Source organism: Rhinolophus ferrumequinum, chromosome 2, assembly GCF_004115265.2.
Source record: "Rhinolophus ferrumequinum isolate MPI-CBG mRhiFer1 chromosome 2, mRhiFer1_v1.p, whole genome shotgun sequence".
Classification (NCBI taxonomy): Eukaryota; Metazoa; Chordata; class Mammalia; order Chiroptera; family Rhinolophidae; genus Rhinolophus; species Rhinolophus ferrumequinum.
Genome location: NC_046285.1, coordinates 102,751,144 through 102,771,991, shown reverse-complemented (window position 1 = coordinate 102,771,991; position 20,848 = coordinate 102,751,144). Strand labels below are relative to the sequence as shown.

Genomic DNA, 20,848 nt, shown 5'->3' with positions numbered 1-20,848 from the left:
CTGTGTACCTTCTCCGACCCAGGCACTATCATAATTGCTGCCATTTGTTCAGCGTCGGTTATGTACCAGGTGCTATGCTGCACGATTCCTTTCTCGCAGTCACCCTGCAAAGTAGGTCTCATTGTTCTCATTTTACAATGAGGAAGCAAACTCAGAGACAGAGTGGCCTGCCCAAATGCACACAGAGTGGAGGTGGAAGAGCGGGGTTCCAATCCAGGCCTTCCTGCTGCCAAAGCCCATTGCCTTGTCACCAGGCTACACCGTCCAACAAGCATTGCATCGTTTATTTCTCCCATCAGCCCAGCAGGGTAGCATTTAACTCTGTTTGCAAATGAAGAACCTGTGGTTCCTTTATGGGCAACAGAGCAGGGACACGCCTGTCTGGGTCACTCCACGCACCACCCTGCAGGAATCAGGAGCAGTGTAGGGATTCTTCCACCAAATCCAAGTTCCTGAGGGACGGAAAAGCTCTGGTTCTGCCTCCTACCAAGTTAGTTGGCTTCTTTGGGCCTCACTTTCTTTGTGTGTAATAAAAAATGGAGATGGAACTAAATCATGGCCATTGTTCCAGGACTGCTGCTAACCCATACCATGCCTTTGAGCAAGTTACAACAGGTGCCCTGTCCTCTGAGTAGGCTCAGGCCTGCAACAGGGCAGACAAGGCACAGGCTGGATTTCAGCCTCCTTGCCTCCCTCATCTTTGTGCAGTAGACAACCTACACAACTGTGTGCAGGGGTCCTAAAAGGTTCCTAATGGTTCTAACTGTTGAAAGTTCTGATTCTTGAAATCACCTTTAAAAGAGAAAACAGGATATTGAATGTCAGTCTCCTTCGTCCAGCCCAAAGTGACCTGTCATTTCTCTCCTTTAAGCAATGATTGCACATTTTATCACGCCACGTCCCACGTAGAGCTACCAACGTTAGTCCTTTGACCTTACAGTGGATACTAGACACTCTCAATTTAGGTTCACCTTGTGAGGCCCCAGACTAAAATGTTAACAGGGACCTTTGCCCTTTCGTATCCGTCACATGTTCCCAGAGGAATGTAGGAGCTGTTCTTCCACACACATCTTTGACTTTAAACTTCCCAGTCCGTCTGGATTTCTGATTATAATAGCCTCCTATAGTCACAATAGCTCAAGGTACATAACAGACCAGCTCACCTTCCCAGGACACATCAGGCATAAAAGACAAGCATCACCACCGGTCCCAGTGAGAGAAAATCTTCAGATTAGGAAATACACAAGAAGACAAGCATCAGGGCAAAGGGTCAAAAGGAAACTACTGATTTTAAACTTCAGGCACCACTTGTAACTACAGCTCCGAGTTGTCTTTCAAGTGTGTCTGGGTCACAAAATGGGAGCATGTAACGAAAAATGCAGGAATGACAGTAACGGGAAAACCCCACCCTGGCCTCAGTCTAGAATAGAGGGGAATGCATTTTAGAAGCTAACCTCCTTTCGCTTAGAAAATATATATCCTTTCCTTTTTATAAGACAATTTAGTTTTCAGTGTGGTAAAATACACATAACATACAGTTTACCATTTTAGCCATTTTTAATTATATAGTTCTGTAGCATTAAGGACATTTATAATACACTGTTGTGCAACCATCACCACCATCCATCCCCAGAACTTTTTCATCTCCTCAAACTGAAACTCCATATCCATTAAACACTAAGCCCCATTCTCCCGTCCCTCCAGGTCCTGAACACCCCTGTTCTACCTTCCGTCTCTATGGATTTGATTTCTTTCTCCTTTAAAAACCTCATATCAGTGGACTCATACAGTATTTGTCCTTTTGTATCTGGCTCATGTCACTTAGCATAATGTCCTTCAGCTTCATCCATGTTGTGGCAGGTGTCAGAATATCTTTCCGTTTTAAGGCTGAATAATATGCCACTGTATGGATAGACCACATTTTGTCCATTCATCCATCCATGGACATTTGGGTTGTTCCCACCCTTTGGTTACTGTGAACAATGCTGCTGTGAACATGGGTGTGCAAATATCTGCTTCTGTGTGCTGTTCTTGTCAGGTAAAGATGGGGAAAGTTTTACCTAATCTGTGATTATACCGAGTTCCATTATTTGCATCGCTAGACACAGGTTCAATTCAATGAGTCTGCTGAGATATGATTTTCTTGAAATTCACTCTAAAAAATGAGTCAGTTTGAAGCTCCTTCATGACACAAAGCCCAAGAGAGACGTCTCCAACATTCCCTTCCCATTTGTCTCCCTTATTTCCCATGTCGTACCTATCCCTGGGAGGCAGTTTCATCCCTTTGTCTGGATTTGCCTCTCCCTCCACCTTTGCTCTTGACAAGGTCTTCTACTGACTTCCATCCAACAACTCATTCCACCACTGTCCCCTAATAGGGTCACCTCTCCTCTTTGGCTTCTTCTCAGCATGTAAATGTGCTTAAAACTCCCCCAGTTCACATAAACACCCATCACAGACACACACACACACACACACACACACACACTCAGTCCGCTTCATCGGCTCCCTCCAGCTCGCTCTGTCTTTATGCTCATCACCTACACTTCCTCTCCCTCACTTCCTCCCGGACCAGTCACTCCTCAACCCACTGCGATCTGGCCTTAGACCCCACCACTCAGCCAGACTCACCAATTTTATTAGTTTCCTGTAGCTAAAGTCAAGGTAACACAAACTGGGTGGCTTAAAACAGCAGAAATTTATTCTCTCACAGAGTCTGAAATCCAGGTGTCAGCAGGGCTGTACTCCCTCGAAAGTTCTAAGGCAGAATCTTTCCTGCCTCTTCCAGCTTCTGGTGGCCCCAGGCATTCCTTGGCTTGTGAGAGCATCACCCCAATCCCTACCTCGGTAATCACATGGCCTTTCTGAGTCTCTGTCTGTCCATTTCTGTCTCTTCTGAGGATGTTCAAATTGGATTTGGGGCCCACCCTAATTCAGTATGACCTCATCTTGATCCGTATCTCAATTACTTCTGTAAAGACCCTATTTCCAAATAAGGTCACATTCTGCGGTTCGGGCTGGACATGAACTTGGGGGAGGCACTACTCCACCCACTGCACTAGTAAATCCCTCTTGCCAAGCCTAATGGACATTACTCAGGAGCCCTATGCAGCATTTGTTTTGCTTATTCGAAACAGAAATAGCTTCATGTTTCTTACTGATCTTTTAGATGATAGAAGCATATATGCATATTAAGGGAAATTTTAAATATAGAAAAATCGAAGAGAAAGAAAAAACACCCACGAACTCACAACTCAGAGATGGATCAAAATTAACATTTTGGAGGACATTCTTCTACACACACACACACACACACACACACACACACACATTCACATTGTTGCAAGAAGGCAATCTATTCAAAGTGGACTACATGCTCCTTATTCTGCATTTTCACTTAACGCTATGGCATGGACAGCCTGCCAGGTCAATAAACACAGACCCACCCATCCATTGGATAAATAGGTGCTGGGGGCCTGCTGTGTACTGGGTCCTTGTTCCAGGGCCTGAGATCCATCAGTGAATAAAACACACATAGATCCCTGCCTTCGGAGAACTTTCCCACTGGGGCCAAAAGACAATAGAAAATTAAAAGAATAAATAACCTCTATCTTGCTAGAAGGTGGAAAGTGCTACAGAAGAACTAAACAGTAGCATGAGACGGGGACGTGAGTGCTAGAGAGCAGTGATTACTGTTTCCAAAAGGGGGGTAAACGAGAATCTTTTTAACAAGATGATCTTTACACAAAGAGGTGAAGACCCCAAAACACTAAAAACTCATTTTTAATGACCACAGAGTATGCCATTGATTATATCTGCAGCAGTATATTTAACCAGTGCTTTGTTGATAGATATTTAGGTTGTTTCTAATTTTTCACTATTATGAAAAAGGCTGCAGTCTATCCCCTGCATACAATTGATGAACGTTTGTGAAATTATTCCTTTAGAATAAATATCCAGACCCTCAACCAAGATATCTAATCATTTCTAAATTAGTGTACCTACTGTCACCCTGCCCCCAGGTGACGCTTACTACTTCTCAGTTCCACTGCCTCTCCCAACACACACACTCAGCACACTGCATGTGTCGTTTATTTTTAATTTTGCTAGCTTTAGGATAAAAAATGTTATTATATTTGCATTGCTTTTGCTTTGCCATGGTTGAACAGACTTTCCCTATGCTTTTGTCTCTGTGTATTTTTTCTCTTATAAGCTTTCTATTCGTCTCCTTTGATCATTTCTTCTATGGGACAGTTATCGCTTTTGTGTTTCAGGAATATATATGTTATGTGCCGCAAATAATTCTCCTGGCTTGTCTTCTTATTTTTCTTACAAACATTTGAAATTTTTATATTGACAAAAATAACAACCTTTTAAAATAGTTTCTGGATTCCTATCATGGTTAGAAAGGCTTTCTCAACTTTTAGAATTATAAAAATATATCTTCTATGCTTCTGAAGTTTTTCTTGTTTTGCATTTAAATTCTTAATTCACTTGGAATTTATTCTGATATAAGAAATAAGGAAGGGACTCATCATTTTTCTCCCAAGTTGGCAACCAGTTGTCCCCATGGCATGTGCCAAATAACACTGTCTTTGTCTGCCCCAAGACACGGGTCCCTTCTGGCTCCCTGCCCATTTCTCTTTCTCACCTCTTTCTCATCCCTGTCTCTGCACCTCCTCTGACTCCTGGACTTCTAACTTCTTCATGTAATTGTTTTCCAGGATCCTGTGCTGCTGTATTGTCTTCTCACTATGAGCAGTCCCTCCATAATTTTCATCCATACCCTTAATCACAACTCCCCATCATACACACTGATAGCATCCAAATCTGGAGCCAGGCCAGGTCACTAATAAGCTTCAGCCCCACACACCTGATTTCCTACAGGGGAGCTCACCTGGGTGTCTGTAGACACTTTAAACAGAACCAACCCAAACCAGCAGTAACCTCAGCCCTCACTGGAACAGCCCCTTGAGGTCTTCAGGCCCCCAGGACTGCCTCCTCTTGTGAGGGCTGCAGGCCATTTCCAGGGACAGCTGACGAGCTTTGCCCATGGGGCCCTGCCCCTCAGGTGGTCTCACAGCCACAGGCATTCTGTTTTCCCACTGCTGCTCCCCCCACAAGACCCCATGGGATTTAGTCATAATTTTCTTAGATTCCTGAAATCACACACCAGAAGAGCCTCAATGTCTTTAAAATTATCTTGTTCTTTTTGATTATAAAGTAATATAAACTCATTCTGGAAAATTTAGAAAACTCAGAATGTTTAAAAAGAAAATCAAAAGCACCCGTAAGCCCCACCCACCCACCTACCCAGAAGTACCGTGGTAACATCTTCATGTAAGTCCTTCCAACCTTTGATTCTGCTTGTGTGTTTGAGATCTACCCTGTTTTTCTGTTAGGTTTTCCCCACGACATTAAAAATTATCAAAGTACTTTTTTAATGTTTTCTTCGATAGTGGTCGTTTCACTCATAGAATACATGTATAATTAGAAATGCAAGAATTTCCCATCAGGAGGACACGTACACGGGTCAGGGCCTGAGCGACAGCCTCCCTCCACAAGCTCTGCAGCCAAAATTCAACAACATGATTGCAATGACTCAGAGACGGGACCCCTTCCAGCTTGTGGCTCTGCCACGCGTAATTATGTCTTTCAAGTTGCATTGCAACACTAGGCTATTTTGCACCTTAGGTCTCTGCAAATTGATCAATTCTCTAAAGAGAGAGAGAAAAAGAAACAAGCATGACGGGAGTGGATCTAGCTTTTTCACACAGACCCACATTTACTCTCAGCCAAAATCGAGAAAAGCAACTCGAGGAAAGTAAATCAAGAGCCTCACCAGCCCCTCCGGTCCTCTTGCACGCTATACACACCCCACCCTCAGAGGAGGGCTCCTCTACATTATCTCTGGTCACCTGCGTGCATGAAGCTGGAGGGTGCATGCAAATAGTGCGTGTAACTGAGTGGACAGCCGGGGCCCAGGGCAACTTCCTGCGCCGGCGTGGGGTCATGGGGGCCAAGGGTAGTGACCAGCTTGGGCCAAGGGCTGTGCAGGAACATGGGAGTCTGCGTTCCCAGCCGCAGGGGCAGCTCGCCCTGCAAAGCAGCTCAGAATGCTCTTGCAAATGCAACGCAGATCACCCCCTCAAATTCACACCTGGGATTCCGAGAAAGAAAGAAACATTAAGAGCTATCGTTCACATTCCCTCCCTTATCCCCCCCACCAACACATTTGCATTTGTGCCCCCTGGGAGCTGAGCACACTCACTTCTCAGACCCAGAACAAATGGGCCCTCGCTCCCTAGTGCAGTGCTCCCCGCGGTTGCTAAAGACACAGTCTCCAGCTTGCCCTCCTCTTCTGCCCACTCCACACCCCACTCTGCCTCTCACTGACCTCACCCTTCCTGACCCATGGGACTCACCTCAGTCTCTTCTACTTCCCAGGTCCTAGTCACATGTCATTGGCTTTTTTGGTTTAAGTCTGAGCCTGTTTCCCAACAGCCACTATGCGGCCAGAGGCCCAGCCTTACCTCACCATTGTAAGGGGAAAAAGTGCTCCTGGACTCTCTTTGGGTCTCTGGTGGGCTTAAGAATGAAACTGATATAAGATAGATTAACAGGAGAAATGCACACAAACTGTATTGAATTTTCACATGCACTTTGGAGACTTCACAAGAGAATGAAGACCTGAAAAAAAGTGACCAAAACAGCTTTTACTCCATTTAGACAAAGAATACATTTGTGAAGGAATAGCAAGACAAAGGTGTTTGGGCTATAGGTAGTACGTGGTGAGACAGTTACCAGGAAGATATGGGTTCGTTGAACAAGATTTTTTGCTCGACTTCTTGGCCCTGAATTCCTGTCTCTGGACGCAAGGATGCTTTCTGCAGGGAGGGCCCCTGTCACAGGGTGCATTTATCTTTTGCTTTCAGGACAAAGGAGGGTCAGAGTGTCCTTCTTACAACAACTGTTTAAGTACCTTTAACTTAAAATAATCAATATGCCAAAGTGGCAAATTTTGGGGTGACCTATTCTGAACCCCTCCCCCATATTCCCATGGATGCCCCTTGCCTGCACACACAGCCTCACCTGCAGAGCACCTTGGAGGCCACCTTCTCCCCACACTCCCAGAAAGGTCTGGCTTTCTTTGCTTATTTCCATTTTTGTTTATTTTGACAAAGCACTTCAATAACATATGCATTTACATGTTCCCCCAACACCACACATGAGCAGGCGATGAACCACATGTTAGTTCTTTACAGACAGCAAACCCAAACCTCCGTCTTCACTCTTTTCTGCTCCCACTGCTCTTTCCCACACCAGTCCCCCTGATCGCTCTTCCATCTGCTTCTCCAGGTCAATAGTGCTGCCCATAAAATTAGAGAGAATGCTTGATTTGATAGCAAACACAAAATACAGAATGGCTCAAAAACAATCATGTGTTTTTTTTTTCTTTTTTTCTAGTTAGCCTAGGGACGCAGCCTCTCCATCATCCCCTGGAGAAGGGCAAGCGCATAGTAGGGGCACATACACTGTGTAAGGCCAGAAGGGCACCTGCTCCAGACAGGCCAGGCCTCAGCACGTGGCCACCCCTCAGTGCAAAGGAGGCCAGGAAATGAGGTCCAGTCCTGAGCTAGAGAAAGGGAAGAAACAGATTGGAGGATCAACAGCCCCCGACTGCCCAGAGCCCCTGACTTACTCATTAACCATTCCAGCAGGTTCCTCCAGCTCAGGATAAATGCCTAGAAAGTGAAGCCAGAAAAGGAGGGAAAACAGCTTCAAAGTGGGTTGTGGGGGTGGCTGTAGATTTCCTCTGTGACATTTTAAAGTATGAAATATCACTGAAGACGGTTAAAAAGCAGCTAATCTGACAAATCCTCTTCTTCCACTGAAGGACTGAGGCAGCTTTGCACGGTCGGGGAGTTTACCACCCAGGTCAAAGCAAGACCGTACACCAGGTCTACACACAAGGCCTTCCCAACCTGGTAGTGTTTGAGCCCAGAGCTTGCGCCATGTGAAGTTATATTTAGAGACTTCCACTCAGGGAAAAAATAGCATCAAGAGCTCAGCCGTGACCACCCTGGGCCACAAACATCGTGCCGTGCAGGGGTGCTAGCAGTGAGCACGAATGTCACTTTTGCTACCATCCAGATACTCCACCCCATCTCCATCTTGCTCCCCTTTGACTCCTGTCCTGGAATCTATTCGAAGAAGAAGAAGGAAAAAAAAAAAAAGGCAAAGTTTCTCCTTTACAAATGAAGGAGAAGTTAGCTATTGAGGGCAGTGATCTCAAAGTCAAAGTTGTCAAGCCAAACAGCAGACTCTGTAGACCAGACCCTGAAACATAAAAACAGATCGATGGGATTGAGTTTTAAGGAAACTAATCAACCATGAGCAAGATTTAATCCATAAATTAAGTTGGTACTACTCAAGTCCCATGCCCAGCTAATTTTTCATTCAGACAAATGTTTTCTCGCAGACTGCATTTCTTTTTTAACCAAGGGGAAATAAATGTAGTTACCACAGGGTAAAAAAAAAAAAATGCATCACAGAGTCAAAAGATACAGAAGGAAAGTTTGGGAGAAGAAACTGCATAAAAAATTTATTATTAAAAGTTATTTTAAAAAATTTTAGAAAGTTTTAACATTATTGGCTGAACAGTAATTTCATATAGTGGTTTCTATATACTTAATAGCAGTATCAGTTCCAAATTTCCCTTTGCACTCGGATTCTAGGAGAGTTTTTCTAATGCATCATTAACCAATTATTATGCCAATGCATTAATCATGAAGACCATAAGATAAAAAGCAAATAACCACCAGCCAAAGCTGCAGATATTAAATGTTGAGGCAGAAACCAAATCAAATGTGTAAGCACATGAAAAGAAAGAGGAGATTTCCCCCATATATTTTTTTAATCTTGGCATTGAATCAACCAACAAAACCAGAATGATTTTTTTTCTCTTGCCAACTTGTTTTAATTGAAAACAAATTTTGTCTATCAAGATTACTATGATTATTCTTTTTTTTCCAGAGAAAACATATTTTTTCAGAGAAAACATAGTTTATTAATTTGCACTTAAAGTATAATTTGTATTGAGCCAGGGTCATGAGATTAGTAGGAAGTGAAAGCTAAGTAAATAGTATCATTTTGGAAAATGATATTAGTAAGTGAACTTAACCTTTAAAATGTTAGTCCAGGACAGTTTTAATCTCTTCCCCATTTTTGGTTTTACATAACTATATTTCAGAACGATTTTTTTTAAACTCTGAAATTTGATTGACAATTTAAAGAGCTTACTCAAAATTCTAGCCCTAAATATAAGGAGAGTAGCAAAGAAACAATTTATTACAAAGGATATTTATTATATGTCTGTTCCAAGCAGGTATATATCACATATGTGGTTTCACTCAACCTAATAACAACACTAGGAATTGGGTTTCATGATCACCATTTTGTAAATGTGGAAACTAGGGTTCAATGAATTTGGATAGTGTGTTCGTCTACTCGGGTTGCCATAACAGAATACCACAGACTGGGAGGCTTAAACAACAGAAATGTATTTTCTGGCCGTTCTGGGAGCTGGGAGTTTTAGATTAAGGTGCCAGCAGGGTTGGTTTCTGGTGACTTTGGTTTCTCTAGAAGACCTTTCTTCCTGGCTGGCAGATGGCCGCCTTCTCATTGCCCTCACGTGTCCTTTCTTCTGTGCTCACACCCCTGGTGTCTCTTACAAGAACACCAGTCTTATTGGATTTAGGCCCTCCCCTTTTGACTCGTTTAATCTCAATTACCTCCTGAAAGGTCCCATCTGCAAATACAGTCACCTTGGAAGGTAGGGCTTCAACAGATGGATTTGGGGGGAACACGATTCAGTCCATAACAGATAGCATGTCCAAGAGCCCACAACTGCTAAATGGTAGAACCAAGACTGTCTGAATCGGAACATTCCTTTATCCAGAGTGCGCTGCCTCTCCCATGCGACGGCACGCCGGTCAGAGTGGGGAGACATCTTCCTGTAAGAGATGACTCTTAGAACTTGCTGGCAAGGAGACAATTTCACAGCAGGAAGGTTCGTCATAGTCAAAGGGTGGTGAAGGATTTACACGAGCTAGACCGCAGAGCACAGGACTGCAAGTCAACTAGAGGCCTGTCCAGATGACACCAAATACAAATGGCTTCATTTACTCTGTTAATAGCTACACAGATGGTATTTGGTTTCCCTACCAGATACCATACACGGTGTGGTTTCCATGATCCCCAAAGAGCCAGCATTTCATTCGGTGTTTCTTTTCTTTTTTCCAAACCACCAGCTAACGTCCTGGAGGGCGACTCCATGGATCAGGACGTTGAGAGCCCTGTGGCCATCCACCAGCCAAAGCTGCCTAAGCAGGCCAGGGACGACCTGCCAAGACACATCTGCCGAGACCGGACCAAAAGGAAAATCCAGAGGTACGTGCGGAAAGATGGCAAGTGCAACGTCCACCACGGCAACGTGAGGGAGACCTATCGCTACCTGACCGACATCTTCACCACTTTAGTAGATCTCAAGTGGAGATTCAACCTGTTGATTTTCGTCATGGTTTACACAGTGACATGGCTCTTTTTTGGGATGATCTGGTGGCTAATCGCATACATCCGAGGAGATATGGACCACATAGAGGACCCCTCATGGACTCCCTGCGTCACCAACCTCAATGGGTTCGTCTCTGCTTTTTTATTCTCAATAGAGACAGAAACCACCATTGGTTATGGCTACCGGGTCATCACGGACAAGTGCCCGGAGGGGATTATCCTCCTCTTAATCCAGTCTGTGTTGGGGTCCATTGTCAATGCATTCATGGTGGGATGCATGTTTGTAAAAATATCACAACCCAAGAAGAGGGCAGAGACCCTGGTGTTTTCCACCCATGCAGTCATCTCCATGCGGGATGGGAAACTGTGCCTCATGTTCCGAGTAGGGGATCTTAGGAATTCCCACATCGTGGAGGCTTCCATCAGAGCCAAGCTGATCAAATCCAAACAGACCTCGGAGGGGGAGTTCATCCCTTTGAACCAGACAGATATCAACGTAGGGTATTACACGGGGGATGACCGTCTGTTTCTCGTGTCACCACTCATCATCAGTCACGAAATCAACCAACAGAGTCCTTTCTGGGAGATCTCCAAAGCCCAGCTGCCCAAAGAGGAACTGGAAATTGTGGTCATCCTAGAAGGAATGGTAGAAGCTACAGGTAAGACATGCTCCATCCTGGAGTATCTGTGGGAGTGATGCTCGCTTTAAACTGGATGTGATTTTCTTATTTACAGCAAAATGTGGAAAAGTGAACCCCACTCACTCTTGACACCATCCCCTTGCTTCATGAAATAGTATTCCTGTGTGTCCTTAAGTATATCCACCAAGAAGTCTAACTATTTAGCTTTTAAAAAGCCCTTTGGAAAATAAGTTAATAAATAAATCTTTGAAAATACTGCTTAATATATGTTAAATTTCCAAATATTTACTTAAATTAAAATTTGTCTCTAATGCACTTTTTAAATGGCTCTAAAGCATTCCTTAATTTAAATACTTGAGGTTATTTATTGCCAAAGCAGGAGGAAGAAGTTGAGCCTTTCAAAGGAAGCCTGACAAATGGCTTTAATAAAAATGCAATTTCATCTCTTCTTTGGGAGTCGTTTGCAAGACCCATAGCATTGGTTTTTCTTGTATATCAAGTGACTGCTTGGTGCCTTTCTCCATACTCTACCTGCTGAATCCCCAGTAGACAGAATACTGCAGATCCAGTAAATAATTCCAGCAAGAAAGAAAAAAAGTAAAGATCCATTCATCATTATCCTATTGAGCCTTCTGCTGTGAATAGCTAATCATTGGTGTGTTTCCAAGAAGGTGATCTCATAATAGAGAAATGGTCTGTTTTTACTGAAGTCTTCATTCATATCGGAACTTTACACGTGTTATACATCCCAACAGCAAAGCAGGTTCTGCCCATGTTTATCTGTAACATTCCACAAAGCAGAGCTGTAAACTCTGACTTCAGCAACAGTGGTACCCCACGGGAAAAGTATAAACTAGAACCCTGGTTCATTAATTCTCTACTGTTCTTCTGAGTATCACCATTAACCTTTGGATCGTGTTTAGTTATACGATCTTCCCTTCTGTGCTTTGAAGTCTCCAACTGGAGACTCAGAGTTGGTTTATATAACCTGAAAATGCATGGCCAACAGCCTGGCCCCAGATTCTTCATCAATCCATGAGCTGATCTCTGTCATCCCTTCAAAGGAACGCCATTGGTCCCATGTCTCTGTCTCCCTGTAGCCAGCAGGCAGGGTCATAACCTCTAACAAACGTCTCTCATGGTGGTAGAAATCTTTGCAATAGGTTTTTTTAAAATACAGCAAGCAATGAAAATGTAAATAAAAGGTTTTGCATGGAGCTCAATGATATGAGTGGGCTCCTTTCCATAGAACAAAAGGAACATGGACCTAATCTGAAAACGGCTTTAAAGAATGACAAAGTAATTCCTGTAAAATACTAAATAAGTGTTGCAGATGTGAACGGGGCTATCTGTACCTTGAGCCTGACATCGCGTGTGCTTGTGAAGCAGTAGTTGTTGGGGAGGAGGTAGGAAAATGGGGAGGAAACAATTTAAACAGGGAGCTCTGTCATTTCCCACGGACCAGAAACTTCTCCCACTCGGCTGAGCACAGGGACTTTGGACGCTCCTAATGGTAGCCACTGAGATGCAGCCTCTGGCGGCACAAACTGACCACTTGTGATGCAGTTTTAATATGAGATTTCTCACTGTAAACTCTCCAAACAGGACGTGAGGGAGGGTAGTGGACAAGCCTTCTTATCATTGCATCTCTGAGCTCAAGAAGCAAAAGCCACTGGAAATACTTACCCTCTGGTTACTGGTGTTAATCGAGCTTTAAATTGCAGGAGCTGAGCGTTGTGTTCCCTCAAACCAAAGGCCACTCAATCTAGAAAAATAAATGAATCTAGACTAAGCATATTATCTTTATGACGTCGCTGGGTCGGCATTCTCCTTGGAGCAGACATCTTTCTGGTGACAGCTTGTAATGAGTGAGCTTTTCCAAAGGAAGGAACGTTGTTTTCCTGGTAATTAGCAGTAATACTTGTCTCTGAGCATCCAGCAGTCTTTCTACTGCTTTCTTAGAGAAAAATGGGTAGGTGCCACCAAAAAAAAAAAAAAAAAAAAAAAAGTCAAACCATTTACCCCTGTTCCTGGGAAAAGGCAACCACTATTAATTTTCTAACTTCCGGAACGTGGAAGGAAGAGTGTTCGAGAAAGTTCTTGGTTTGTCTGGAAGTTAGACATGTCTTGATCCTTTCCTGATGGGATTCGTACAATTCAGCACTTCCAGCACAGCTGATCTTTTCAGAGGGATACTTTTTCTATGTGAATGAAAAGAATAATTGGTATTTATGGGCATTAAACAGGCCCTTAGGGGGCAGAAATGCTTCAGTGAGTCAAAGCCACAGGAAAAAAATGAATGTGGGCCGAATGCACACTGAGGAAAACAAATTCACAAGGGTCTAAGTATTCATTGTAGGGCTAGCTGGGAAGTCGGGAGCCATGAAAACAGCAAGCTGACACAGAACAGCTTCTGCTTTACTCATTTCTGCATTCAAACATGTCTTAGTTGACTTTAAACTATTATCAGTGATCTCAGTTAGCAGGCGTCTTGCAAGGGTGAGCCCCACACGACCACGTCGACGCAGTGCCCCCTTCTTGTCACGCACGTTAGGGGCACACAGAGATCTGAGTCATCTGATCTCTTACCTGCAGTAAACTGGCCGCCAGAGTCCTTCAGTCTCCTGGGTCTCAGGCTTATCACAGGCCACTTGGTTCTCCATTGACACATACTATTCCAACGCCAGTTGTACTGAAGCACCCTGTTTTGCTACATCACTCAGAGTAAAGCTCATTTTTAGAAAATGAAAGTAAGATCCTTGAAGGTAGGACATGCATCTTGCCCACCCGTGATGCCCTGCAGGTCCTGGACACAGTCCTTCAACTCAGCGAGTTCTCTGACCTTATAAAAGACTTGCACCCACACAAGGCAGACCCATATCCTTGGTGGATGGCTTCAGTCTGGTCCATCCCAGAGCCAGAAGGGTGTGTACAATGACCTCTCAAGAACCTTCCAGTCATGTGATTCTATTTTTGAAAATGAATCAAACCCTGGAAAATTCTGCTACCAGCCACCCAGACATCTGGGAACTGGCCGTGTCTCATCCCACAAATGTATTTTTAAAGGGGGCCCTTTATGTTCCTGACACATGGGTGATTTTGAGATAGTGATGTTTACAGAAGGGTTCATAGCTACGTAAACAAACACGCTCAGCAGCTGTGGCGAATGTGCGTTAAAATAGTAAAGCATTCATATAGACTGTTATTTATAGAGGGCAAATTGGCCTGGAGGCTAGATGACAGCTACACAGAGCTGGGCCCGTTGCCAGCAAGCTCCTCACTGTAGTCTTTCTGATTGACGAACTTCCAGATTTACCCCCAACGATTATGCAACTATGACAAGCAGCCCTTTCCAACACCTCAGCAAATGTGCCTTGTTAGGATGAATCCTATTAAGCTTTTTATTTTACATTTTGTATTATGGAAATTATAAAACTTATACAGTAGGCCAAATAGTATAATTAACTTCCATGTACCCATCATTTAATTTCTATAACTGTCAATTCATGGCCAAAACTTGTTCCGTCTATATCACCCCTCACTAACTGCCCTCCAGAATCATATTATTCTATCTGAAAAAGTTTCTAAAAGATAAGGACTCTTTTAAAAACATAATTATACCATCATTGTGACACCTAAAATAATCAATGATCATTTCTCCAGATTTAATATCTACTGTGTTTCAATTTCCAATTGTCTCTTAAATGTCTTTCTTTACTTTTTAAAAATCTGATTGTTTGAATCAGGATCCAAATGCGGTTAATATACTGTGCTTGGTTAAGATCTCCTTTAAGCCTCTTAATCTGTGAATTCCCCTTCCATCTCTGGTTTTTTTTTTTAATGTTGTTTGGTTTTCTCTTTCCTTTTACATTTTCCTCAAAGAAGAGAACTTCTGAAAGATTTAAATACTGCGTAGAAAACTGGAGAAAGTGGAATGTGGGAGGAAGGCAATTTAATGAAGCTACAGTAGATTACACTTTATGGATGAGGAATTAGTACTGACTGCCCAAGTTGGTATCTGTAAGTTACCAAGGAGAAGGGAGGAATGTGCATCAGAAGTAGGTGAAGGCAAACCGGAAGTGGGTGAAGGCAAACCGGAAGTGGGTGGGGGCAAACAGTCCTTTGCTGTAAAGCTTGATCTCATTGCTATGGTGTTTCCCCGAAAATAAGACCTAGCCGAACAATCAGCTCTAATGTGTCTTTTGGAGCAAAAATTAATATGACCCTATATTATATTATATTATATTATATTATATTATATTATATTATACCTGGTCTTACAGTAAAATAAGACCGGATCATATATTAATATATAAAAATAAGACTTGGTCTTATTTTACTATAAGACCAGGTATAACATAATATATTAATTTTTGCTCCAAAGGACGCATTAGAGCTGATTGTCCGGCTAGGTCTTATTTTCGGGGAAACACAGTAAAATAATATTAGTTCAACTTAAAGAAAATTTAATCATATAAGTCACATCACAGATCGCAGCCTTTTTTAATTAGAAAGAGTCTGTACCCAACTCTTACTTTACAGATGAGGAAACGGAAGCCCCGCCAGACTAATGACTTGGCTAAGGCCAAATAGCCACGGGGAGAACAGGAACTTGAAACCCAAGACCACTGATGATGTTGTTCATCCTTCACGTTTAGTGTTCTTTGCATCATGAATGCTATTAGTTCATGAAGAGTCTATAGAAAAATGTGCCCCAAAGAAACAACTGATATATAATATGCAGAGAGGGCTTTCTTCTTGTCCTCTTTTTCTTTAAGGTTTCTCTATTGGTCCCCAATGTTATCAATTCACTTTAAAATTCTTTATGCATTCACACAAATTTTTAACAACCATATATTAAGCAGAGATATGCCACAAAAGAGTTCTGAAATTGAAATTAAGTCAGCATTGTCTACAAAAATACCTCTGGAAGAATATGATGTTTCGTTAGATCTGATTTTGAAGTGCCATCTTTCTTTGCTGTAATCAAAATGCCACTTCTCTATAATAGGGGAGAATATGAGATCACAGAGTTTGAAGAGTTTGAAAAGATGGCATTTCTCAGATAAGATGGTTGAAGATTAGCATTACCGTTCTCCTAAGCTGTTTTTGGTAATGGTACTTCATAGCCATTACGTTTTTCAAGTCTTGTTTTCTCCTTTTTATCAAAATAACTTATCGTTATTGCTAATCCCTCAATTGGCAAGTCATTTTCTCCAGATTTACTGTTTTTCTCTTAAGAGTTATAACCCCAATTAACCTAGCCTGTGAAGAATTAATTGTTGAGATCTGAAATGCTAAGCACTTGGGTTAAAATCTGGTAAATCTCTATAATAAGTAATCTTTTTAAAATCAAAGACGTGTGAATTTATTTTTCCTAGATAGAAATCTACCATTCATCAAGAAATTCAACTGTCCCTTCTTCTTTGAGCATTAGGTTCAAGTGATCTATTCAAGGCTTCCTTCTAAAATGGCCACCTCAATGTAATATAGCCTGGTAGCATCGTTAGCTGGATAAAAACTGATGACACATACTCCCCAAATATGGTAAACTTTTTGTGATCCTCAGCAGTTTGGGGACACTGTGTTCTAGTTCACCCAAGGTCCTACAAATCCGAGGTTGGATGCTGTAGAGCACAGAGAGTTTTAAAATTTCCACCATCTCTCCGAAAGGCAGAATACTGTAACTCTGTGAAACTCTCCCATAACTGAAAAGGCATTTAAGCCCCTATAATAGGCAATGTATCAAGGTCACCAATATATTATTGTGGTTGAAAAGAGCAAAATACTGGATAATTATAAAATTTTTTATTCTTAAAACAATAGTTCCAGAAAATTCATTGTTCTTACTTCTCCAAATGGGGCATGAGATGCTACTAAAATGAACGTTCAGTAGACGTCAGTGATGGTTACCCCCTTGGGTTTGAATTTAGAATTTAGAATTCAAACCCAAGGGGGTAAAAAAATGGACTAGTACCTAAAAGTTAGGTCTGACTCGAGCTCTGAAAGCAATATTCATGGTGGGAAGAAACTGCACCATTCACATCAAGAGAGGAGTATCAAATAGTGGGAAGCCTCTAACTAGCATATCTTTAAATGGAGTTTTATTATTTCCTAGGCCATTCAGTAATATAAGTACTGACAGCATGTTGCCAGTAAAGCAGTTCTACCGAGCAATTTCTAATGACCAGAAGAGGATCATTGGGAAAAACTATAAATTACAGAGAGAGAGAGAGAGAGAGCGGTTCTTCTTCCCCAGTTAAGTATATTCTTATTCTTCTGTCCTACACCAACCCATTCAGAATCTTGTTTGTTATATTATTTAGTATACACCTCTTTTAAATAATAATAATAATAACCTCTCTCAGCTATAGCTCAGTTTTTCTGTGCTTCTTCGCATCATTTAGTGTCAGACCACTTGGGTTCAAACTACAGTTGCTGCACTCCCTGGTTTGCTCAACCTCTCTAAGCTGCAGTTTTGCCACTCAAAAATGGGAACAAAAATGGTACCTACCTCACCAGTGACCTTTCAACTTCCCAAATTCTATTAGATCATTTCTTGCTCCCACTGACTGGACAGGGGAAAGGCAATAGAGAGTAGAGCTTTATGAGGATGAAAAGCTAGGCAGGCAAAAGAGCTTCAGTCCCAGGGAGTGGTGCCACCAGAATGATAAATGACTCTCCTCTGAAAGCTCTCTGAATAGTCAAAATGGCAAATGTTAACCTGTGATAACCAGTGCAAGAAATGCACACTCACCGCGTGAGAGTAAATGCCAGCCTGGCCTCTGCCCCAGTTACCTACCATGAATTGTAAATTGATAGGATCTGAATTAACGGACATCACTGGATTGAGAAGAGACTTTGCATTCCTATTGATAGTAACGTTTCATCATGATCATTTCTGCCCAAAGTGGACATGAATATAGATCATTCTCAGGTCTTCCAAGGCAACAGCTTAGTGAGGATAGACCCATAGCCTGCATTTGAAAACATCTCTATGATCCCAGATCCCCTCCTAGGTTTTTCATAAGAACTGTGACGTGTCAGTTGATCCTTCAATTTGAAGAATGTATTTTTGTGCTGCTAACTCAACTCAAAACTAAACAATATTTACTGACATAATAAGTCCTTATAGATCCTTCTGCTTTAAAATATAGATGTACTTCAACGAAGTGGACAGCAAATGTGAATTTCTACATAGCCAATTCCATTGTTCTCTATTTACTAAGAATGATAAATATATATGGTAGCAGTGTGCTTTGGCTAAGCCATGTTGCAGGAACAAACAACTCCAAGGGCTTAACACACAAAGGTTTATCTCTCATTCACAGTATATGTCAGCTGGGGCTCTGTTCACATCCTGCTTCCTCCAGCATGCAGTCCAAAGGAGCAGCCTAGGTAGAACATGCTATTCTCAGGGCAGGGAGAAAAACGAGAAATGGCAGAATGCCTTGCTTCTGCTCACCATTTATTAGTCATAGCAAGTCATATGGCAGTGCCTGATGTCCATGGGAGGGGAAAATATAATTCTCTCACAGGGACTTGAAACACGTGATTAAGAACAGAATAATACAATCTACCACCAGTACCTAAGCGATTCTGAAAACCAGTAGACTGAGTTGAAAACTTTTTGAAGTTAGACTTTAAAAATGTGTGGTAGTCATTGGTGTTGTTCACCAAATATGTCCAGCTTTCGTCCTTCCAGACACATACATTCACATTTTCCTGTTCCAGTCTTGTGGTTACAATTGTCCCAGAAGTATAAGCATAAGCCATGATTATCACTCGGCTGGAAACCTTGGAAGGTAATATGCATAATCCCTTCCCACTTTTATGGGTCTTTTAGAAGCAGATGTCACAATGACCTTTGTCATCCTGGACCTTTGACTGGCTTTGAAGAGTAGACCCCTGCCAAGTCACTTGGGACATGTAACATGACTGAGAAATAACTTCACGTTGGGTTAGCCCTTGAAATGTGGGTTCTTTGTTACCACGGCAAAAATCTAGCCTATCTTGTCTGATACAAGGTATCATGCTAACATTTTGACAAGCTGGCTAGTGTACACTGCTAATAGCCCAGACTCACCATGAAATGAATTTGTGGCTACCCTGTTTCCCCCAAAAAAAAGACCAAGCTGGACCATCAGCTCTAATGCATCTTTTGGAGCAAAAATTAATATAAGACCAGTATTATATTATATTATATTATATTATATTATATACCCTGTCTTATATTATAGTAAAATAAACCGTGTCTTCTATTAATTTTTGCTCCAAAAGACGCATTAGAGCTGATTATCAAGCTAGGTCTTATTTTCAGGGATACACGGTAGTTATTCTGCAGAAATTCTCCCTCTTTTAAATTCTCTTTACGCTTAAGACTTAGAGGTCAGACAGTCTGACCTCAAATTTGTCTCCACTCATTATCCATGTGACTGGGCGTATCACATCTCGATCACAAAACTTCATCTTCCGTTCTGAAAAATGGGAATGGTAGTTATATTTACAAAAGGATTCCATGAGATGATACAGGGAAGTCATATATCCTGGGGTCTGGTGCACAATGAGTGTTCAGTAAATGTAGAGAGCGAATCAATAATTCTATGAACCACACGATTCTCATCCATCATCCATTAGGTGTCTATTGGATGCCTATTACTTTATTAGATGCTTTAAATAGATTATTTTCAATTCTCAAAACAATTCTGAAAGGTAGATACCATCCTGTTTAACAAATGAGAAGGTTGGCTCTGGAGTGGGGAGTTGGGAGAGTAACCTGACCAAGGTCACCTAACTGGTGAAGTGGCAAAGCCAGGATTCCATCTCAGAGCTGCCCACCTTCCCAACCCATCTGCCTTAGTGTCTCTCCAGAGGAGGCACAGGACACAAAGTCACGCTTAAAGTAGTGGTTATTGATTCAAGTTTATTAGTGCACAGACAATTATGGCTCAATGATATATTTTCTTTTGATTACTAGCCTCGGCTTCCCCATCAGGCTCACCTCACCAGACCACAGAACACAGTCTACTCTTGCATAACAGTTGGCATCGAGTCTCTTGAAAGGGCACCTACTGGCTCATACTCTCAGATTGTGCCCAATTAGATGTTATCAGGTGACTGTGCCAGTGGATGCTCTGGGCCAACCCATCCAGAACACCCTGGTGCCATGCCAACTATCACCCAAGGGGAGCCAAAGAGCCAGCTCACAAGCCCTGAAGGGAGGGAAAAGTAAAGTTTAGCATTGAAAGGGAGGAATCAATTTTGATTCTGCGAGAAAGCCCTATAGTAATAAAATATTTAGGCTTTGCCCAGCCTAATAATCAAACCCGGTTGGGGTTTCCATCTGCAACACATCCAAGAAGACCCGTTTTGGGGTTTCATCATCATCATCATCATTTTTCTCTGGGGCCATCCTTAGAAGTTTGTAATGAAATATTTGCTAAGTAAATACATTTCCTTTTACATTTTCTCAAGCATATTTTATACAGGGTAAATATTAATAGAAATCTGTGACAGCTGATGGATAAAGGAGAAGCCAATACGCAATGACATGAGAGAAAAACACCCAGTAGGGAGGGCCGAGGAGACGAGACTAGAGATTGAATCTAAAACGGACTAGTGCTACCTTCACA

General features: G+C 42.2%; 1 protein-coding gene across 3 annotated transcripts in view; it reads left to right on the top strand.

Annotated features, from left to right (window-relative positions):
* KCNJ6 (potassium inwardly rectifying channel subfamily J member 6) overlaps positions 1 to 20,848 on the top strand; it is a 235,201-nt gene that overhangs the window by 158,010 nt on the left and 56,343 nt on the right. For all 3 annotated transcript variants that reach the window (XM_033129268.1, XM_033129275.1, XM_033129264.1), the window contains one exon: positions 10,314 to 11,234. In XM_033129268.1, coding sequence (XP_032985159.1) covers positions 10,314 to 11,234 — 921 coding nt within the window. The remainder of the gene's footprint in view (positions 1 to 10,313; positions 11,235 to 20,848) is intronic.